General features: G+C 49.3%; 6 protein-coding genes across 6 annotated transcripts; 4 read left to right on the forward strand and 2 right to left on the reverse strand.

Moving 5' to 3' along the window:
- Nucleotides 1–282: 282 nt before the first annotated feature.
- Nucleotides 283–1055, forward strand: Pdw03_2982 (Acetyltransferase, CysE/LacA/LpxA/NodL family; the record flags this gene model as incomplete). Its single annotated transcript, XM_014677166.1, has 3 exons — nt 283–443; nt 521–917; nt 978–1055. 3 exons carry the CDS (start codon nt 283–285, stop codon nt 1053–1055), a joined length of 636 nt encoding a protein of 211 aa, XP_014532652.1.
- A 709-nt stretch (nt 1056–1764) lies between these two features.
- On the forward strand, nt 1765–9944 carry Pdw03_2983 (Ubiquitin Carboxy-terminal hydrolase, putative; the record flags this gene model as incomplete). Its single annotated transcript, XM_066100348.1, has 12 exons — nt 1765–2374; nt 2429–5322; nt 5379–5540; nt 5592–5742; nt 5799–6376; nt 6429–6532; nt 6589–6788; nt 6852–7409; nt 7460–7511; nt 7563–9679; nt 9736–9795; nt 9859–9944. 12 exons carry the CDS (start codon nt 1765–1767, stop codon nt 9942–9944), a joined length of 7572 nt encoding a protein of 2523 aa, XP_065955748.1.
- A 416-nt stretch (nt 9945–10360) lies between these two features.
- Nucleotides 10361–12289, reverse strand: Pdw03_2984 (TRNA pseudouridine synthase, putative; the record flags this gene model as incomplete). Its single annotated transcript, XM_014677164.1, has 4 exons — nt 10361–10601; nt 10669–11898; nt 11958–12161; nt 12213–12289. The coding sequence occupies 4 exons, from the start codon at nt 12287–12289 to the stop codon at nt 10361–10363; spliced, it is 1752 nt and encodes a 583-aa protein (XP_014532650.1).
- Nucleotides 12290–12875: 586 nt separating this feature from the next.
- Pdw03_2985 (Transcription factor TFIIE complex alpha subunit, putative) lies at nt 12876–14358 on the forward strand (the record flags this gene model as incomplete). The annotated part of the gene is made up of 3 exons (XM_014677163.1): nt 12876–12970; nt 13023–13118; nt 13197–14358. 3 exons carry the CDS (start codon nt 12876–12878, stop codon nt 14356–14358), a joined length of 1353 nt encoding a protein of 450 aa, XP_014532649.1.
- A 167-nt stretch (nt 14359–14525) lies between these two features.
- Pdw03_2986 (NAD(P)-binding domain) lies at nt 14526–15889 on the reverse strand (the record flags this gene model as incomplete). The annotated part of the gene is made up of 2 exons (XM_014677162.1): nt 14526–15696; nt 15756–15889. 2 exons carry the CDS (start codon nt 15887–15889, stop codon nt 14526–14528), a joined length of 1305 nt encoding a protein of 434 aa, XP_014532648.1.
- Nucleotides 15890–16964: 1075 nt separating this feature from the next.
- Nucleotides 16965–18737, forward strand: Pdw03_2987 (Cytochrome P450; the record flags this gene model as incomplete). The annotated part of the gene is made up of 4 exons (XM_014677161.2): nt 16965–17172; nt 17223–17251; nt 17336–17545; nt 17619–18737. 4 exons carry the CDS (start codon nt 16965–16967, stop codon nt 18735–18737), a joined length of 1566 nt encoding a protein of 521 aa, XP_014532647.2.
- Nucleotides 18738–20314: the final 1577 nt, after the last annotated feature.

The following is a 20314-nucleotide window of genomic DNA, read 5'->3' on the forward strand; positions in this document are numbered from 1 at the left end:
GCATTTCGAGGGAATTGGTGGATTTTAAATAGCACGTTGTGGTGAGTGGGTGTCGATTTTCATTGTCTGAGAACAATCTGAAGAGGGTTGTATTGTTTTGCACCAGCACCCGCGGACCTTTCCCCCGACACATGACGGGGACATCCTCCCGGGCCCACATGGCCTTGCGGCTTTGGGGCTCCCGGATATCGATGTGTCTTTAATATACTAGGCTGGTGCCCTAATTTTTGCTGTGTCTGCTGTTTTCAGATTTAATATGCAATAGTAATGTCCGTCACAGCCATGTCGGAGCCTACTGAGAAAGAGAAGATGCTTCGTGGGGAGCTCTATCGTGCCTTCACGCCGGACTTGATCGCTGCTCGTACACGCTGCAAATGGGCCTGTAATCGGTTCAACAAGTCGGACGAGGTGCCTCGTCGGCGTCTGGTTGAAATGTGGCGAGAGTGAGTGATGTGGTTAAGTGGAGGCTTGGGTTTACTTCAATTTAGGAGGACACCGTTTAGACTAACCCATCATATAGCATCACCGAAGACAAGACCCCTCTGCCACCAAAGCTGGATGATCCGGCTGCCGATGAAGCTCTCTTTGAGCAAGATCCCTGGGTTGAATCTCCTGTGCATATGGATTATGGGTTCAACGTCACGCTTGGAGCGGGCGTCTTCATCAACATTAATTGTATCTTTATCGACACCTGTCCCATCACGGTCGGGGCTCGCACATTGTTTGGCCCCAATGTCAGCTTGTTTTCTGGAACTCATCCGCTTGATCCTGCCCTGCGTAATGGCACTGAAGGACCTGAGACTGGCAAGCCAATTGTTATTGGGGAGGACTGCTGGCTTGGCGGGAACGTTACAGTACTTCCTGGCGTCACTATCGGCAGAGGTGTGACTATCGGAGCTGGCAGTGTAGTTACCAAGGTACATCAAATGCACTTCTCATGGCTTGACTGTACCCAATCATGCTGACTCTAGCTTCAGGATGTGCCCGCCTTTCATGTGGCTGCTGGGAACCCAGCTAGGATTATTCGTCGGATTGAGACAACTTTGAAAGAATGATTGCCCTTCTGTTCTTTATTTTATGGGATCTTAGAGAGGTATAGAACTTTCTAGTGCGTTGCATCTATGAGATGTTGAAGGGATCAAACTGCGTCCATATGTGACATAAAATGTCATGCACGCCTGGTCCAAACACCGATCTCAATAATGATCCATAAGTAACAGTTATCAGAGTTCTCTAACTTGGACATAATAAACCGAATGGGTAAGACGATAGACATTGAGTGTAATGTCAAGAATCCAGACCTCAATGCACAAGACCGCATAGGGGGCTGTGCACTTTATGGCGCTTAATGTTCGCCTTCTATGTAGCTGAAGTGATAGGGAAAGCAGTCATATTTGCTACAAACTTCCAAGGTTTTACAAGATTTTTTTTTTTAATTAATGAATTAATTCATGCTTCTAAACTGCAATAGACAGTGTGGAATGCAAGTACGCAATGGTAAATCCCTAGAAGCTTGGTTGTCTTTTTGTAAAGAAGAGATCACCCTGTTCGCTCATCTCCACGGAACAACGTCACTGGTCCTGGCGCGTCCCCAAAAAAAGCTGTCGACCGCTTTATCATTTCTGAGGACTTACCTCTACTTCTCTCCCACTCAATCCTTTTCTTGAACTCCCAACCTTCCTTTTCTTCAACCTTCATTCTTGTTTTACCCTCATTTCACGCGTCGTTTCAATTACCCTGGATCTACTACGCGCAGAAAATGACATGGCTGTACCCCCGCCAGATAGCTCTTACACCCCACCTCTCACTCCCTTGATTGAAGAATCCCAATTCATCAGTGACTCTATGGAGGATCTTGGTCCCCAGGCGACCCGGAAACGTCCGCGTCTCGACAGTGGAAGTCGCGTCAGTCCGACCTTGTCGTTGGATGGAACCTCGCGTACTGCCTCCATCGCACCTGCCTCGGACATGGATGAGGCCTCGGATTCTGGAAATCCAGCTAATAAAGTCACCATCAACACAAAATCCCCTCTACCTTCCATGGCTCCCGAACGACCTCCCTCCAATCCTGAGCTCTCCGGTAGCGATCTGGGGCTCCTACCAGATATCGACACAGCTCCCAATCCCATTTCAGTTTCCTCCTCACCCTCCTCACCTCGAAGTCCTGAGATTGAAGTTGCAGAACCGGAAGACATCAACCAAAACCAGAACACTTCAAACTGGAAGTCACTGGGCCAAGTAGTACGAGATCAGGATGAGCTCGAAGTGATAGAGATCCAAGACGTGGCTCCTCTTTCCGACTCTTTCCCCAAAGTACACACTGAGATGACACCCAAAGAGAACATGAAGGCACTTGGTGATATGCTTGAGCATGGTAATTAAATACTCCACCCAACGAGACTTGACCATATACTAATCTAGCGAACAGGACACCCACGGGAAGGCACGGCGCTTATTACGATACAACAATGGCTTCGCAATTGTGTGCGTAATCTTGATCGGCTCACAATCGAGGAATTTGCGGCAGATCTGGATTTCTGGGAATATTTGCCCTCCATCCTGGACCGTCTTTTGCGCAGACAACAAGATCTGCAACTAGACATGATTGAAGATCTCTCAGGTTTCTTCGAGCAATATCTTCTCGATTATGCTCATGTTGTCCTTCACTTTGTTCGCTTGGACACCACGCTTCTCAGTGCCGTTGATGAAGATAGCGAAGACGTTGAAATACCCCCAAGCACCTGTCGACGATATCTTCATAGCTTCCCTTGGATGTTCCATGGCGACCAAATCCCCTTTTTCCGAGTCTTGGAAAATCAGTTCCGCACTGGAAATCTCGATCTTTCTGCCCGGCTGAAAGCTCAGGTCTCAGCTCCTCCCTTTGACGCACCCGGCGTACTTATTAAATACGCTTCGAAATTGCTTGCATTGCTTCCGAAGTGTCCGCAAATCGTCACCATGCTCTCAGCGCCTTTGGTCAACATGCTCGCATTTCTTGAATGTGACACAGAGAGTAACCAGAAAGGTGGCTCTGATTCTCCCATTGATTTGCCTGGCGATGCAACTGACCTACAGCCTTTTTTTGAAACGGTTCGAGGAATTGACAAAGCATACCGGAAGTTTGTCGAAAGGAAGTCGCAATTGGCCACCAGTGAATTGAGCGATAGTCTTCTGAACCCAATCTTCCGCAGTTACCGTTTCCTTTGCTTCGGTTACTCGGAGTTTTTGCTCCAACTTGCTCAAGAATTGTCGATTCAAGTTCCCGAGGGGGCAGATGCAGAGCAGACCGCTTTGTGTGTTATCTGGACGTGGAAATTCGATACTCTGAAAAAGCAGATTATGGAAGGCCGAATGGAGCTTCGTGTCCATGGCGTGGAAATGATGCAATCAGATCTTGTCAGCATTTGGGGTCAAAATGTATCTGAGAACCGCGATGGGATCGAGTCCCCGTTTCTCAAATACTTGGTTGAATATCTTCGCGAAAATAGGATCCTCGATTATCTTGTGGGCATTGATTCACACCCACAGTTGATCAGCCGCAGCAGTAACATCTTCGGATTTCTGATTGTGACGGCGAAATACACCGACCATGACACGGACGTCATCTGGAAAACTGTTACGGAGAGCCAAGATGATCGCACCGTCTGTGAAGTCATGTCCATGCTCGCACGAACATTTGCCATGCATCAGTCCAGGTCTAAAGCGTTGCTCTATGTGTGCTCAAAACTGCTTGAGTATCCCTTGGATCGCTTCGACAGTCGCATAATCGATTTTTGTGAGCAGCTGGTGCCTCGTATGCGCGAACGACCCCAGGATGGCGACCGAGACTATCGCACCATGTCCGGTGATGAACATGTTGACTCTATCCCACTGAAGCTCTGCGTCCGCTTAATCCGTGAGAGCTCGGGGGCGAAGGACCTGCCTCTCGAACAAAAGGAGCTTATGCAGGGGTTCGGAACCGAGCAGCTGGGTCAGTTTATCAAGGCTGGACTTAACGAAACCGACATGGCAGAAACTTATGAGCGCTGCATTCAAGACATTGGAGAAATGAATGAATGCACCGCTGGTAGCATCCAAGTGTTGAACGCACTGGTGCCCCGTGATGATGCTCGAGAGCTTTGGAAACTTGCGACCGATTTCGATTTGACGCGTTTGGTTGTAATAGAACTTCACCATCTCGTCAGCGAAGACCACGCTAAGCTCAAAGATCCGTCTTTCAAGCACGGCTTCTCCTCGCGGGTGGAAATCCTGCGGCGTCTTATTGATCTGGCCCCAGATACCATCACACCTGAACTTGGGAACACACTCTGGAAGGAGATTTTCATGTCTGAGAACTTGGCCTCTGAGGAACGTCAAACGATTTGGAAAATGATGGTGGATCTCACCAACCGTACCGCCAAAGAAAACCCGTTTCTTGAACTGTGCATTCATGAGTATCTACCAGATGTGCGTCCCAAGGACTACTCGCATGAGGTATTATGGTTCGCTCAACAGTCGGTCCACTACGAGATTCGAATCAAGTCACCTCCCATTGTCGGGGAAAATGAAGTCATATCTATTCCTGGAATGGATCGAATCTGGAACTTCATCCTGACGGCACCTCCACAATCGATCGAAGGCGAGGCTATCAAGTTCGCTATAGAGAGCTATCTGGACCACAGTATTGTTCGCAGATCTCCCCGATCGGCTATTGACGCCACTCACATTGCTCTTGTCAATCGCTGCGTGGACCAACTGAAGTCCGCTGCTGTCGCGTTAAAATCACCTTGCAATGAAACATCTAGTGGAGGGATTTCTATGGATATTGACATCTCGAATGGTGGCATCGGAACCGATGAACTTGTGTTCAGCCGGTCTCTCCATTTCCTTCGTCAGTTGCTCCATGGATTGCGAGCTCGGCCACAGTATAGCTCCCCTCGTGGCTCTCCGCCTACTATCCCGGAACGTCCCCTGAAAGGCGAGCCAATTGAATTTCGATATCAATGTTTTAATGGCGCTCTCATGTCTACAATCTGTTCAAAACGCATTGGTGGTCTCTCTACGGCTGCCGAGCTTGTGGAAATGCTTGTGCAGCTGAGTCGATTCTCCAAGTTTACTACCATCCTCGGTGGGCAGAAGATCGAGTTGCTGCAAGATCCTGAGGCCCTTGTGAAAAACCTGAAGCTCTCTTCAGGTTTGTTAATTATCCGAAAGGCCCCTGATGCTCATGAAATCACATGGGCTGGGAGACGGCAGTCTCTAACAGCAGTAGACAGCGAAGTGCTGAAGCACTTCGACGAGCTGTATGATATGCTTGACCTCAAGGGTGACTTGGCTCGTCAGGTATAACCCCTTTAGCTCTTCTCTTTTAGCTAAATGCCGACACTGACATTTTGCAGATCATTGACTTCCTGGTTGCCTTCCCGCCTCAAGTGAGGGCCCTCGAACTTGTTCGATCCAACAGCAACACCGAGAAAGACATGTTCCCGTTGCGAAGACCTTTCAAGGCCTTGTACTCCTTGAATACACTGTCAATGTGTCTCCACGAGGAGGCTGCAGAGGTGAGTTGGTTGCTTTTGATTTAAATAACATCGCGCTAACTATCTTTACAGATATCCCCAGACCAAGCCTTTGTGTCTCATAGCAATCGGGTTCTGGTTGCGTTTCTCACGTCAGATGAACTGTTCACCTCTCTCTCCGGCAACTCGATAACCAGTGTGCTCGCTACTAGGGCCATCGAATGTCTTCTGCTGGCTATATCTGGTACGTTGACTTTTGGTCATGGTTTAGTCATTGGGCCTCAACTGATTGTGATCTAGTCTATCGCCCGACTGATGATGATTCCGTTCTCATTGCTGATCCAGTATCTTTGGTCCGACGTGTTCTTGACCTGCTTGAAATTGGCCGCACCGGTCCCACAGATCCCCCTGCTGGTACATGCGCTCAAAGTTTGATATGCAGTTCATTTGCGCTCCTAGTCGAGGGTTCAATGCGCGACCTTCATGTCTGGAATGCTGTTAAGCAGCACGCGCAATTTGATAGCTTGATCCTATCTCTACTCCTGAAAGAAATTCGAAAGCCTATCCGGACTGACATTCTGGAACGCTTGAAAATTATCTGCGGCCCACTGAAACCGTTTAAACCGTCGGAAAAAAAGCCTGATACAGAATCTCCTGCCGCGGAAAACTTCAACCGGGTTGACATGCTTGCCACTCTTTGGTCTTCATTTCTACAAGTGATCCCCAAGACCGTTGAATATGTTCCACAGTCGGAAGAGTTCTTCAACGCTGCTCTATGGATATTCCGCACTGTGGCACAGAAATCACCTCGGGACTTGATCTTCAACGAGTATCTTCGACAATGGAGTGCCGTTATGCTCACTCATCAAACAGAAGAGGTACATTAATCCCCAAAAGACAGATAAATGACGTTTCACTGATGATATTTAGTTTGTTGGACGTGAGCCGGCAGATAACTTGATCATCGGGTTTTCTACTTTGCTAGAAAGGTGTCTGGAATTGGCCAACGCCGCGGGCGTCACTTTGAACACTTTGTATGTGCCACTTCTCCGTCTGATCAAGTCTGCAGACATGTCTAACTAACGTATAGGAACATCGCCGAGGAAATTTTTAACCAGTACCTGTTCCCAGATTTCTCTCCAGATACGGTGGAACATGCAGTTCCTCAAGTTCCAGTCATGCACAGCTACACCCGCTCGAGCCTTTACAATGTCGTGAACTTGCTGTGCAAGCAGAGCGATGCGACTTATTGTCAAGTTTTGGAGCTCCTCAACACAAATGTTCCACGAGGTTCGTCTCACAGATTTTTGCCTGCTGCATTTTATGCTTACATTTAACTAACCGCAACCCTAGACTCCCCTTATCTGGAGTATGCCTATAACAGGTCGCTAATGCTCCGGTCCCCGGAAGGCTATGCGGGCCTCAAGAATCTCTCGAACACATGTTACCTCAACTCCCTCATGACCCAGCTTTTCATGAACATTGAGTTCCGAGACTTCATTCTTAATATCCCCATTGCTGATCGGATATCTCAAAAGCTGCTTTATGAAACACAGCGGCTGTTCACATGGATGCAGGAGACATGGAGCAGAAGCATTGAACCGTCTGACTTTGTGAAAAGCATACTCACATACGACAACGAGGAGATTGATGTGACCATCCAGATGGACGTTGATGAGTTCTACAACCTTCTCTTTGACCGCTGGGAGGCTCAGGTTCTCGATTCCGAAAAGAAGGAGAAATTCCGGTCTTTCTATGGAGGGCAGCTTGTTCAGCAAATCAAGTCAATGGAATGCGATCATATCTCGGAAAGACTTGAGCCGTTCTCTGCAATTCAGTGTGAGATTAAGGGGAAGGCGACTCTTGAAGATAGTTTGCGGGCCTATGTGGCAGGAGAGGTAATGCAGGGAGGTGAGTGTTGCTGCGCCCCTAAAGGAGATCTAATTCTAACGAGCATTTAGATAATAAATACTCTTGCACCTCTTGTGGCCGACATGTGGATGCTGTGAAGCGGTGAGGTTTAAAGATGTAGTTGCATAAACCGATTTTCTAATTCCTTTTTAGTGCCTGTCTGAAAGATGTCCCTGACAATTTGATCTTCCACCTGAAGCGGTTTGACTTCGACATGGTGCATATGCTGAGAAGCAAGATTAACGACGAGTTCCAATTTCCTCACCACATCGACATGACTCCTTTCACAGTCGAGCATCTCTCTGACCCGGAGCAGACAATTGCACCGGACAAATTTGAATTGGTTGGGGTTCTTGTGCACACTGGCACAGCTGAATCGGGTCATTACTACTCATACACCCTTGAACGTCCCTCGTCTAGCGGCGAAGCAAATTGGGTCGAGTTCAACGACTCCGATGTCGGTAAATTTGATCCTAGCACAATCGCAGCTCAATGCTTTGGCGGCCCGAGTGAGACGATGCAGTACATGAATGGAGCTCCTAAGAATAAGGTGTGGAATGCGTACATGCTGTTCTACCAACGTGTCTCCACGATCGAGAAGTCCAAAGAAATCTTCAAGCCAACGAAGCCCAACCTCCCTATACACCTCCCGGTGTCAATCTCGACCCATAACTACATTGCTATGGACAACGAAATGCTTATCCGGATTTACTGTCTCCTAGACCCACAATACGCATATTTCGTGGGCAAATTGCTTCAGAGGTGGCCGTACATGGCAACGGAAAATGTCAACAAGGCTAGAGCGGAATCGTTGGCCATCAATGTCGGAATGGACACCATTGAGCAATTGGTCACGCGTACCAAGTATTTCCAAGGACACCAGGAGGTTTACGGCGAACTCGTCGACATGATCAACAAAAGCCCCAATGCGGCCCAATCGGCGCTTGAGTGGGTCATTAATCGGCCAACGTCAATGTACAATCTTATGATCAAGCCGCAGAATTCAGATATCCGAAACAAGGGAATTCTGTTGATCAACCATGCCCTAAAACACCTCCACTTGATGTCGAAAAGTCAGGATCTTGATGAAGATGAACGGATTTCATGGCGCGATCGATTTGATGAAGCCATTCAGCAGATTGTGCCCATGGTGACAGGTCTCTGGACCGAAGTTCAATGCGTTCTTCGAGTTTGGGATGACTACTTTGGATTTTTGTTGAAGCTTTGCACATATGGCCCAGAGATCATCCAGGTTCTACTCGATCACGGTCATTTTGCTGCCTGCATGGAGATTATCTGGATTGATGAAGAGGATAGGAAGAAATTGCGGATCCGCTATCTCAATTACGTGCGCCTCTTGAACAAAGGACGTCAGTTCAACCATCTGATTTTACTGTCATTGTGCTTGGTCTTTTTCAAACACGTTGACCTTTCGCTCCGCCCAACCCCCATTGGCGCAAAACGACGGTATTTGAATGGCAAATTCTCAACCACCGTCAGAGAAATGGAGCTCATCAAGCCCACCGAAGATGATGGATCCTTGTCTATTGTGTTGAAGCTACTGAGGCATGAGGTTCTCGCGAGGAGCCAGACTACCCGCGCGATCATTGGAGTTCTGTTAGACGGAGAGCCTGGCGTTGGCTTGCTGGATTCGATTCAACTGACACTGGAGAATGGGGCCAGACTTGAACCCGCCGTCCAATGCACACCTTTCCTGGAAGCAGCGACAACTTTCTGCCAGCGTTGTCCGGATAAGGGGCGAGTCATTGGCATGGTAGACTTCATTGCCAAGGGGATCGACAGCATTGACAACAGCGGTGGCCAGGAGCACATGGATTTCTTCATGTGTCTTTGCCGCGTTACCAACGAGCGGTTGAACATGGGCTCTGCTGATTTTACCGAGCTCGTTTTTGACAATATCCCGGTCTGGGCTCCGACTCTGCTCATTGACAAGGACGAGATCATCCGTCACAACATGCAAAAGATCATCGACGAGACGGTTATTAACGATAATATCGTGGAGGGCAACACAGATGACTCCGAACTGAATGGCGACTGGCGGACCACCATCACACAAGAGCGGCGCCATAAAATTTGTCGCCGGCTGCCGATCGCCTGCATTGAGCGACTTAAGTCCGCATTCCTGAGCGATCAGATCAGTCATATTGATGCCAGACTGCTCGAGAATATTACCCCCGTGATCAACTATTGTCTGGCTACTTTCTATGACGACTCTGAGACGGACCAGCAAGAAGTTCAACAGGCCAATGGTATGCTTGAGTATACACTTTGAGTTCTTGCAACCCTACTAACACATTTCCTCCAGAACTCCTCGCTCTCCTCAAGTCGATGTCGCTCGAAGAAGTCCCCGATTACCCACCTTCCGGTATGCTTCAATCTTTATCCCTCGTCAATGGCCGTGGACCATCATCTAACCCGATCCCCCTAGAATCGGACGTGGCCTCAGTCGAGGAATGGGACGCAAATTCGGTGATCGCAAGTGATTCCGAAATGGGTGTCGCGGGATCTCCTTAGACACTGACTGTTCCCGCTAAAATGTGCTTTTTGTTTTGTTTCTTTTCCACGCGTTCTTGCGATGTCAACGGATTCAACGAGCACGAAATGTGCATGTGATTAAAGGCAAATTTTCAAACCGGATTTTACGAATTCTTGCTGTTGTTGTTTTTATTTCCCTTACGATGATTGTGATGGTTCCTGGCGTTTTCTTCTGCTCATGACGAGCCGAAGTAGGATTTATTTCTATGAAGGGTGACTTTGGACGGATAGGTCATCTACATGCATTTCGCAAGCCTATTTCCGAGCATTGAAATAATAGAGATTCTGGTCTCGAGACCTCTAGTCTTTGATAGAATTGCACCCAACAAAGTTCGTAGCGCATAATTGTGCATTTCGTTCAATGATGTAGCAACACGTATATTTGTTTTGTTTGCTTAACCCTCTGCCTCTCCGCCAGCTGGAGCGTCGCCCTCATCTTCTGATTCAATTTCCACAGCAGCAAGCGCATCATGTTGGGCCCGAGGAGCGCCGCGAGTTTTGTTACCAGCTTTGGGGCTGCTGGGGTCGGTAGCGGTTGGGGCAGTTGCGAGCTTGGCCGCTGGAATGCCACCAGAAGTAACATAGAGGAAGTAACCCGCGGGGAAGTGATCAATATGGTTGAAGAAAGAACCAAAGCTGTGGTCAAAGTCAGTATTTCTGTCTCAAAGCGAATTCACACGGATTGATTGGAATAATATCATACCCAGCACTTTGCTCCTCCTCCCGGAAAATTCGATCATAGATCTCCCGCTGCTTGAACTCATTCATCTCTGCTTCAAATTTCTGGAAATTGATCGGCTGACGGTCAAGACCCTGTGCCTTGTTGTTGTAAGCGTCGAAGATAGGCCGCTCAAGCAAGAGACCCAAGCCAGGCGCTTTGGGAATAGCAATGCGCTCAGGGCCATATGTCTCAGTGATCCGATCAGGGTGGCAGCCCGAGCGGACAACCATCGTAGCCATGGCGACCATCTTGCGAATCTGGTGCATCATGAAACTCTGACCGTGAACCTTCAGGCTGAGCCATTCTGTGCCGTCGATGATGATCGGCGTGGTGTTCACCTTGAATGACTTGATGTGTCGTTTCGCCGAGGGGTCCTTGTACGTCTTCTGGATCGTGTAGTTGTGGAAGTTCCTTGTGCCTTCGTAGCGGTCCAGACATTCTTGCAGGCGCGCGATGCGTGAAGCAGGCGCGCGATAGGCTCGCTTCGCAGTTAGGTATGCTGCTTTGATAGACTTGATGGCGTCGGTGATGGCCTTTTGGCGGGGGTCCATTACAAACGGTTTTTGGGCCTCTCCGTCGGCTGGATGTTCAGTCACGGGCTGTTCGCTGGTCTCCTGCTGCACGGGTTCCTCGGCTGGCGCAGAGGTGAACACCCCCTTCTCTTCTGAGGGTTGGAGTGCATCGCGGGACTCGTCCTGGTAGAGAGACTTTTCGACGATGCTACGTATGTGTTCCGGCAGGGTTTCTAAGATCGGCTTAATGTACTTTTCGTCAACGTCTTCCCAATAGCTTGCAACCTCTTCCTGTCGAGCTGTGACGGCATCCAACTCGCCTGCCTTGTCGGCGAGCTCGATGATCTTCTTTCCAAGGTAGGTGCTTGGGTGCGGCGGTAGGAGACAGTGGCTTGGCATCAAATATTCGTAAACTCGGGAATCGCACATCTGGTAGCAGCTGAAACTCTTGCTAGTCACTTCGTAGCCCCAAACACGGATTTGGGGGCTGAGCTCGGCGTTGATTTTCTGGATAATATCCTCATCTTCGACAATCATCTTCAGCGACACAACATTGCCAGCTGCGTGAACCCCCTTATCTGTGCGGGCACAACGGACGAACGAGGATTTCTTGGGATCCGCCGCATTCGCTTTGGAAACTGCGCCAACGTTGACGAGGGCCGTGAATAGATCACCTTCAATGGTGCGTTGCTGCTCGTTCCTATGTCATACCTTGTTAGCATAAGGAACTTTTCATACGCTGAGCAAGGAAATGCCTACAACTGCATCCCGGAGTATCCAGTCCCCGAATATCCCATCAGAAGCGCAACTTTCTTTTTGGGTCGGCGCTCTTCGCTGTCGATCTCCTCCTTTGAGAATTGGGTCGCGTAGATGGGCAAGTTGACCTCTTCGCCATTCTCAATCTTGCGACGCTTGGCTTCTGCCTTGTCTTCATGACGCTGACGCTTATCTATCGCTTGGCGACTTTATTAGTTAGCCGACGAAGAACGGGAGGTTGCGATTGATGCGACATACCTCCATTCCGCTCGCCCCATATCGCGGTTCTTACGCCTTCCACCACCTCCGCCTCCTGCTCCTTTGTTGTCGGCCATTGTATCCGTTGGAAGACCTCTGATAGATCTGTATGAGGTGCAGACGGGTCACGCCAGAAAGAACGGTAAAATTCACGATTAAGAGCTTCGTTTCCGAAGTTTTGTGGAAGCGATCGAATGAGAATTGAGCTTCTGGTAGCAGTTAGGATCCCAAAAAGGTTCCGCTGGCGAATTATCGAGGTACGCATGAAACCAATGCTTCGGGGAAATTTGCCCTTTTGACTCCGCGCGGTTCATCTTTTCCATGATCTCGGTACTAGTCCTAGAGTGGACTAGCGTGCAAATAAATCAGACTAGCCGTATTTGGTACAACTTTGCCTGAGGAATCAAAAATTGCATGTGACGTGAAGCTCTGGGCTTTGAACCAACACTCATCGTTCACTCACTAGCTCAGCGCTGCCTGCCGCTCAAGCGCAACTCTCACTTCCGTCGTGGAACCCTCACTCCTTTCGCTGCTTTTGATTGAAGCATGCTTGTCTGGTCCAATATCTGAATCCTGCGATTTCTCGCCTTGCGCTTCAGTGGAATTCTCTTTCGGCCTTTTCCCTCCCCGACTACCAAATTTTGCTCCGGGGCTTCTGCAACCATGGATCTTTCAAAGACGCTTATTCGAACTGTGGCGCGTGCCTTTTACGAGACCCGGCACATCTTGATTGTCGATGCGCTCTTCCTACATTCAGTGTATGATGAGAGTTGATCTCTGTCGAATGGCCACTTTGCTGACCAGCTACAGTCTTCACGCTGAAGATCTTGCCTTTTTGATGGGAATGCAACAGAAAGATCTTCGCAAGCTTTGCGCAAAGCTTCGAGAGGATCGCTTGATCGGAGTGTACGTGACTTCTCCCTAATTTGATCTACACCTAAGGGTTGAAAACACAAAGCTGATCTAATTCTCTGTCGACTATAGGAGCACACGCGCTGAGATACGTGATGGGTCTACTCGCCCAGTCAATCGCGAATACTATTACATCCCCTTACACCCGGTTGTCGATGCGATCAAATTCAAAGTGTCGAAATTGACAGCCATCATCAAAGCGCAGTACACACCGAGTGAAGAGCGCATGGAATACATTTGTGTCCGATGCAAATCTGAGTGGACCGAACTGGATGTGCTGAGTCTAGTTGGAGACGAAGGATTCGAATGTCAAAATTGCGGTGCCATCCTGGAACGAACGGAGGATGTCAAGGGCGTGGAAGGGATGGACCGTACGGGCCACGAGAAAAACAGCAAGCTTATGGCACAGCTAGACAACATGCTCAAACTGCTCAAGCAGATTGACTCGGTGGAAATCCCGCCAAATGACTTTGAAACAGCGTGGGATCACAAGGTTGAGGTTATCCGGAACCAGAACACACACCCAGTCCGTGCAGCGATTGCTGTTCCACCCAAGACCCAGGATATCACCCGTCCGAATGCCAAGACAGATGCCGCTGCACTGGAGATCTCTCTGACCTCAAGTGAAGAGAAGAGTGCCGCCGAGCAGGCCGATGAGGCCGCTCGTAAAGCAGCACTCGAAAAGCAAAACGCACTTCCAGTTTGGCACACACATTCTACGGTCAATGCAGCCCAGATTGGCAGTGCTCAGATCAAGACCGAGGTGGGTACCTTAGTCAAGCCTGAGCTTGCGGATGAGGACCAAAAGCCCAGCGTGGATGCCTTGGACGACAAAGTTGCCGCCTACTACGCTGAGATGGAGCGGGAGAAGGTCCTGCAGGCTCAAGCAGATGCCAGCAGTGCTGACGATGACTCAGATGAGGAAGATTTTGAGGACGTGGAGGGTATCTCCGGTCCAAGCGGACCAGGTACGCCTGCGATGACTGACGGCGTTACAAGTGTCCCTACCACATCTTCTGGGGTCACTGGCATCAAGCGTGAACTCGAGCCGGCCTCCAGTGTCCCCGCATCATCCGTTGGGACTCCGTCTACCCCTACCGATGACGGACCTGCGGCGAAGAAGATCAAGGTTGAGCTTGATATGAAGCCTGAGCCTGCTGCCAAAATTGAGGCCGAGGTCAAGAAGGAAGCCGAGGAGTCTGATGAGGACGATGAAGAATTTGAGGATGTATAATGAAACCATTAACAAAAGCCAACATTGGCGCTGGCGCCGAATAATCACAACAGAACGGGAAGCCCTGGAAGCTTGTAAACTGAAATCGCGCATAGCCATAGAATTACATGTTACGGAATCTTCAAGCAAATCAATCCACGAACGTCACGTTTTACAAACTAAGGACACTAGATTTTGGCCTTCATAGAATCCTGATAGTATTGTTCGATGATTTGTCGTGCCTTCTCATCACTCCCAGCAATTTGGTTCATCAAAAAGAAGACGTCTTCCGGTTGACTTCGCAACTGCTCTGGGAAGTTGAGCTCATTGAATAGTTGCAGCTCTTTGCAACTTTCGATCGAGGGGTGTCGGCTAAGAGCGACAGTCTTGTCCTCGTGAAATTCGAATGAAGACGCCATGATTACAAAGAACCGAAACAGAGGATGCTGCTCCTCAGACTTCCAGTCCAGGTTCTTGCAATCCAAGTCAAGGGTTCCCGGCATGCGACGAAGCGAAACCGCTGACTCCCACCACTTGATGAATAGTTCTCGCCTTCGCTTCCCGCTGGCTGCATGAACACAACCCTTGGTCCCCATAGCCAAATGGGCGAGCAAACGATCAGCAACCACGTCGACCGGAACCACGTCAGTAAACACTTGAGAAATTTGGCCCACTGATTTCGTTGCCAGAGTAGCCCTGCCACTGGGAAGCAATGCAATCAAAGCCGCAAGTCGAGTCATCGGGCTCGATGATGGCACGCTGTACCCGCGAAAAGGGAAATTTTGGGCCTGTCCAACGACAGAAGGTCGCAAAATAAGCAACTTGTCTTTGACACCGCTCTGAGTGAACCGATGGAGAAGAAGTCGCTCTGTCAAGTTCTTTGCGTATGAGTAGGCCCATGGGAAACTATGGGCTTCATACGCATCGCTAGAGCCCGTCTCTTTGACCTGTGCCCACTCGTTCAGGACATCCAGATGATGGTTGGGATTGGGATCATAGATGTCTTCCTTGATCTCGACTTCGACTCCCTCGCTTGTGGCAAATAGGTAGGCATTGGAGTATGCGGTCGAGACATACACGAATCGATCCAAACTCGGGCAGGTCAGAGCAATGTCTGCCATTCTTTCACTAGCGCCTGTAATCACTTCCGATAGTCCACTGAGGGCCCTGGCAAGGTTTATAGAGGAGGCCGAGTGAATGATAACGTTGACCTCTCGTCTCAGTGTGCTTAATTCGTCCGGGGAAATCCCGAGATTGGGGGAGAGGATATCACCATCCATGACGATGATGCGATTGGTGCTGAAGAGCTTTTCGACTATTGCCGATGATAGTGGTGCTGTCCATTTTGATTGAAGTTTCCTATCATTTGAGTTGTCAGTCAGATTTCTCTCTCGGCATCCGTCCCAGGGTGAACTCACCCTATCCCCCCTCTGCACAGCATGTATATCTGACGCACAGATGTTTGCGTGAGCAACCGATATACGATAGCCGTCCCCAGGAAGCCTGTTCCTCCCGTGATAAAGATGGTCTTGTCGTTATAGTAATTCCACATTTTGTAGCGAGAATGAGATGAAATCAGATGTTGCACACAAGCTGATAGATGACACTCGGTTATTTTATCTCTACATGTTGACCTTGGAAAATCTCACAACACACCACCCTGTTCTCGTTCAAGATCGATGGTTGCAACCCCTCGCATTCTGATCTCCTCGATGTGCCACGTCATGACTACATCTGTAGAGGGATCGACCGATGGTGTAGAGCATCTACCAATCAGAATATCCCCTCTTGACTTTCCCAAGGAGGGTTCCTCGATCTGCAGCCATAATGAATCCAACATAGAGGCTTGGTCTTTGAATCAAGGCTGATCGTGGAAGATTTCCGATCGAAGTCATCTCTTTCATTCACCAAGAAGAAAGTCCCGTGCAACCCTTTAATCTAATGTCCGTCGATTCATTGGCACCGGCCCTACCGTCAGTCTTATCTGCATCATGCCATACGAGTTAGGGCTACTCAGGAGTCATGTCATCTGAGGAATACACCCACTTACCAATCGACAGTCTCCCACACTGCTTTTATTTCAGCTCAGCTTAGCAGGTGAATCGAATCAATTCGTCCACGGCAGAAATCTACGGATTTTGTATCGGCGAACATGGGGTTACACCGTACTTATGTGCCAGTCAACGTACATGACTGATTGGAGGGTTCTTTGCGTCAGATAAGGCACTGTGCAAAACAGAGCCCTTCGGTGCAATGCAGATCTATCTGACAAATAGGATCTAAGATCAACAGACATGCAGAGTACTCACGGGATTTTTTGTTTTTGGCGAATCTGGACTGACTGCAGCGTAAAGAAGCCATCCAGCTGCGATCTGTAGCAACTCTGGCCCTGGAGATTGCATCCTCTCTACAGCCGCATCGGACCGCTTCAGGATGGCTTGGCTAATAGTGAGATTATCAAGTCACGACTTAGACGATTAGAGTCATCACGATGCTTTAGGCCAAGTAGTCGGGGAGATTTTCACTGGAGCTCGGAGTTTCTTATGTTTAGCTCGAACTACAAATTGAAAGTCCTCCCTGGCCATCATTTGGCTTCGCTGGCATAGAAAAAGTCTCGATATAACACGATGGCGACTACACTATTCTGCCTATTTTTCTTGGCAGTTGCTGGTCTTTATGGCTTGGGCCGAGTTGCATACAATATCTTCTTCCATCCACTGCGAAACTTCGCTGGGCCTTGTATGGCTGGGGCTACATCGAGTTGGAAAGCATACAAGGAAGTTATCAAGCAAGAGTCGGCGGTACATGAGCTCTTTCATCTACATAAGAAATATGGTATGGTGAGATTGGGAACAATCAGTCAATTTCTTTAACGTACCCAATAGGTGATATTGTTCGCGTTGCCCCGAACGAGGTGAGCTGTTCGAAACACGACAGTCCATATTTTCCCTCTTCTGGGTCATAGGGCTCAAATCAGTCTAATACATACCTGCAACAGCTCCATTTTGGAAGCCCCGGTGCGTTCCACGATATATACCATAGCAGCAAAAGGTGGGACAAGGACTCGGGTCTTTACCGAACCCCTGGGGTTTCATCTGGGTCATTCACATTCTTGAAGTATGCTCAGGCAAAAGAACGACGGGAGGTGATTCTTCCCATTTTCTCCAAGAAAGCCATTCATAGTCTTGAGCATCTCATCTGGCGAAATGTGCGTAGTGTGATTGCGTTCTTTCTTTTCGCTCCCAAGCTCTCTGAACGATCGCTAAATCCTCGGCTCCCAGGCCAATCGCCTGGCATCTTCGATCACCAAAACCAATGCGACGAAAAGCTCCATCGACCTCTTGTATGCCTTCCGATCCTACACCCTTGACACCATTATGTGCGTCACGTTTGGAAACTGCATAAATGCCCTCGATGCGCCGGGTTTCAGCGACCCTCTGATTCTAGCCATGGACGCCAGCCTTCGGATGTTGCCCCTGCTGAAAAACTTCCCCCTGATCCGAGACCTCATCTTCGCTGTGCCTCCAGCCATGATCATGCGCCTCGTTCCCAATGCCAAGAGACTAGCTCCGCGCCTGTACCAAGTCCGCGATCTCGTCCAGCAACAGCTTAAAGTCGTCCTCAACTGCCCTGCAAAGCTCGACGCTGTGCCTCACGAGACCCTCTTCCACCGGATGCTCGACCCGGAATCATACAAGAGTAAGAAAGTCCTGAATCTAACCGAGCTGCACGACGAAGGCTTCACACTCATCTTTGCGGGGGCCAACACTGTAGCCGATACGCTGCTGATGGGCCACTGGCACGCAATGCAGAACCGGAACCTTCTAACCCAACTGCGAACCGAGCTCCTCACCGTCTGGCCCGACGTCAACATACAGCCTTCCCTAACAGATCTTGAGACCCTACCCCTCCTCACAGCAACCCTCAAAGAATCCCTTCGCTTTATTCCATCCGGGGTATCCCTAACGCGCGTCGTGCCACCAGGAGGCGCCGTGATAGCAGGACGGCCAATTCCCGGGGGGACGGTGGTGGGGATGGCTATTTTGCACGTGCACCAGAGCGTGGAAGTATGGGGGAAGGATGCACTGGTGTTTCGACCGGAACGGTGGCTGGAGAGCGAGCAAGGGAATGATCGGAACGGGACGAGTGAATTGGACCATTGGCTCGTTCCATTCAGTCGGGGGCCGCGTATGTGCTTTGGTATGAACTTGGCCTGGGCAGAGATGTATATCGCTTTCGCCACCATGATTCGCCACTTTGATTTGACTATTGACGGCACGACGGACGAAGATATGCAATGGCGGGAGTGCATCGCGGCTTACTATCCTCATAGGCACTTGCATGCGTGGTGCCGGCCAGTTGAGACTGACAAGATGAAGGAACGAGGCGGTATTTATTAAGATGTCCTTAGACAAATAGCAGTCGTGATTGGAGGGAATTGGGGGATGGAGTCGGAGAGATAGCTATCAGTGCACACAGTATTGAAGATGAATACTATTCTCCTTGCACAAAGATTTGTACAGGACATACACGCTGATCGAGAGGAACCAACCCTCGAACTTGGGGTGAGATGTGAAAATCTGGGGATTTTTGTGATGACGGGGGCCATGTTGCGTATGGATCTCCTAGTGATTGTTGAGTCGAGTTCAACTCCAGCCGAGTCACCAAAGGCTTCTACCAGCTCTCTCATGGGATTCTCCATACATCCTTCGAGCACTTCATCCAGCACTCCATCCAGCGTACTCGTAGTGATATCCTCGTCTAGTCTATCGCCTTCAAGTGTCATGTCTTCGACAAAATAGTCGTTCTCATCAGTGGAAGGATCATCTCAATCAACTCTAGCACCTGATTTCTCCACCATAGGCCCTACGAGACGGCCATGGCCTTCTGGTTCGAGGATTCCAATTTCCCATGCATCATCCTCGGTCTCCCCACCGAAGCAATCATCGAATGGTCTACCTTTGTTGATTCCCAGCCTATCTAGCGGAGATCCCGACTCGACAGGACAATCTTTGCCTTTGAACTCGGGAACCCCAATCTCCCAGACGGTCATTTCTTCATCGCCAGAACCACAATATACCTAGTGGCCTCTGCTGAGCAAACTTCCGGTGCAGACAACGTCGATGCTCCGACCTCGAGTCTTTCACTCATGCCCGTTTTAAACGGAAGCAGCAAACTCACAGAAACCAGAACCGCTATTCTGATGGAACCGACAACGTCTTCATCAAAGCCGACCTCTGTCTACGCTGATTCTACTTCATTCGAGGTTGCAGACTCCACTTCCACCGCATCGAGAGCTTTCCCTTCAGGATTATCTATCGATGTCGATGTTTCGGCTGAGGCTGCAAAGTCCCTGTCCTCCGAAGCAGTCGGTAACTCCGGTTCTGCTTTACAGACCGCAAGCGCGGTCATTCAGACAGGCGCTAGCAACTCTATACACTCTTTCTCCGCTCTCAGTCCAACAGCTGTTAGCAGCAGTACTCTTACTTTCTGTCGAAATGAGAGGTATCACCTATTCCAAAGTCCCGGGTGTTTCAATGGTGCAATGACTGAGACATGTGCAAATTGACCCGACAACACCCGGATTACCATGTTGATGTATCACACACAAATTGGATGCAACGTTGAGTCGGCCTTGTCCGCACAGATTGTTAAAAGGCGCGGATCTTGTCATTTTTGGTTAGAGAACTCGGAGAATTTTTCCATGCCACATCTATTGGTAGTCCATACATTGTTGAAACCATTGATCTCTGTCACTTTCCAGAAGATCTTTGCTGCTATGTCAACGGTATCCACCCAGGTAAATCGTGAGGCTACCGCCGCACCTAGGGTCTTGTACACTGGTTCTACGTCAGTTCTTAGCTCCGAGTGGTTAAGGGTGATTGGGGGTGGTCTCTTTCTTGTTTTTGTTCGTTTAGGTTGTCCCTAGAATACGGAACGCCGTAGTAATGAGGGACTTTTTCTGAACAGATGAGGC

This window comes from Penicillium digitatum, chromosome 1, assembly GCF_016767815.1.
Source record: "Penicillium digitatum chromosome 1, complete sequence".
NCBI classification, from domain to species: domain Eukaryota; kingdom Fungi; phylum Ascomycota; class Eurotiomycetes; order Eurotiales; family Aspergillaceae; genus Penicillium; species Penicillium digitatum.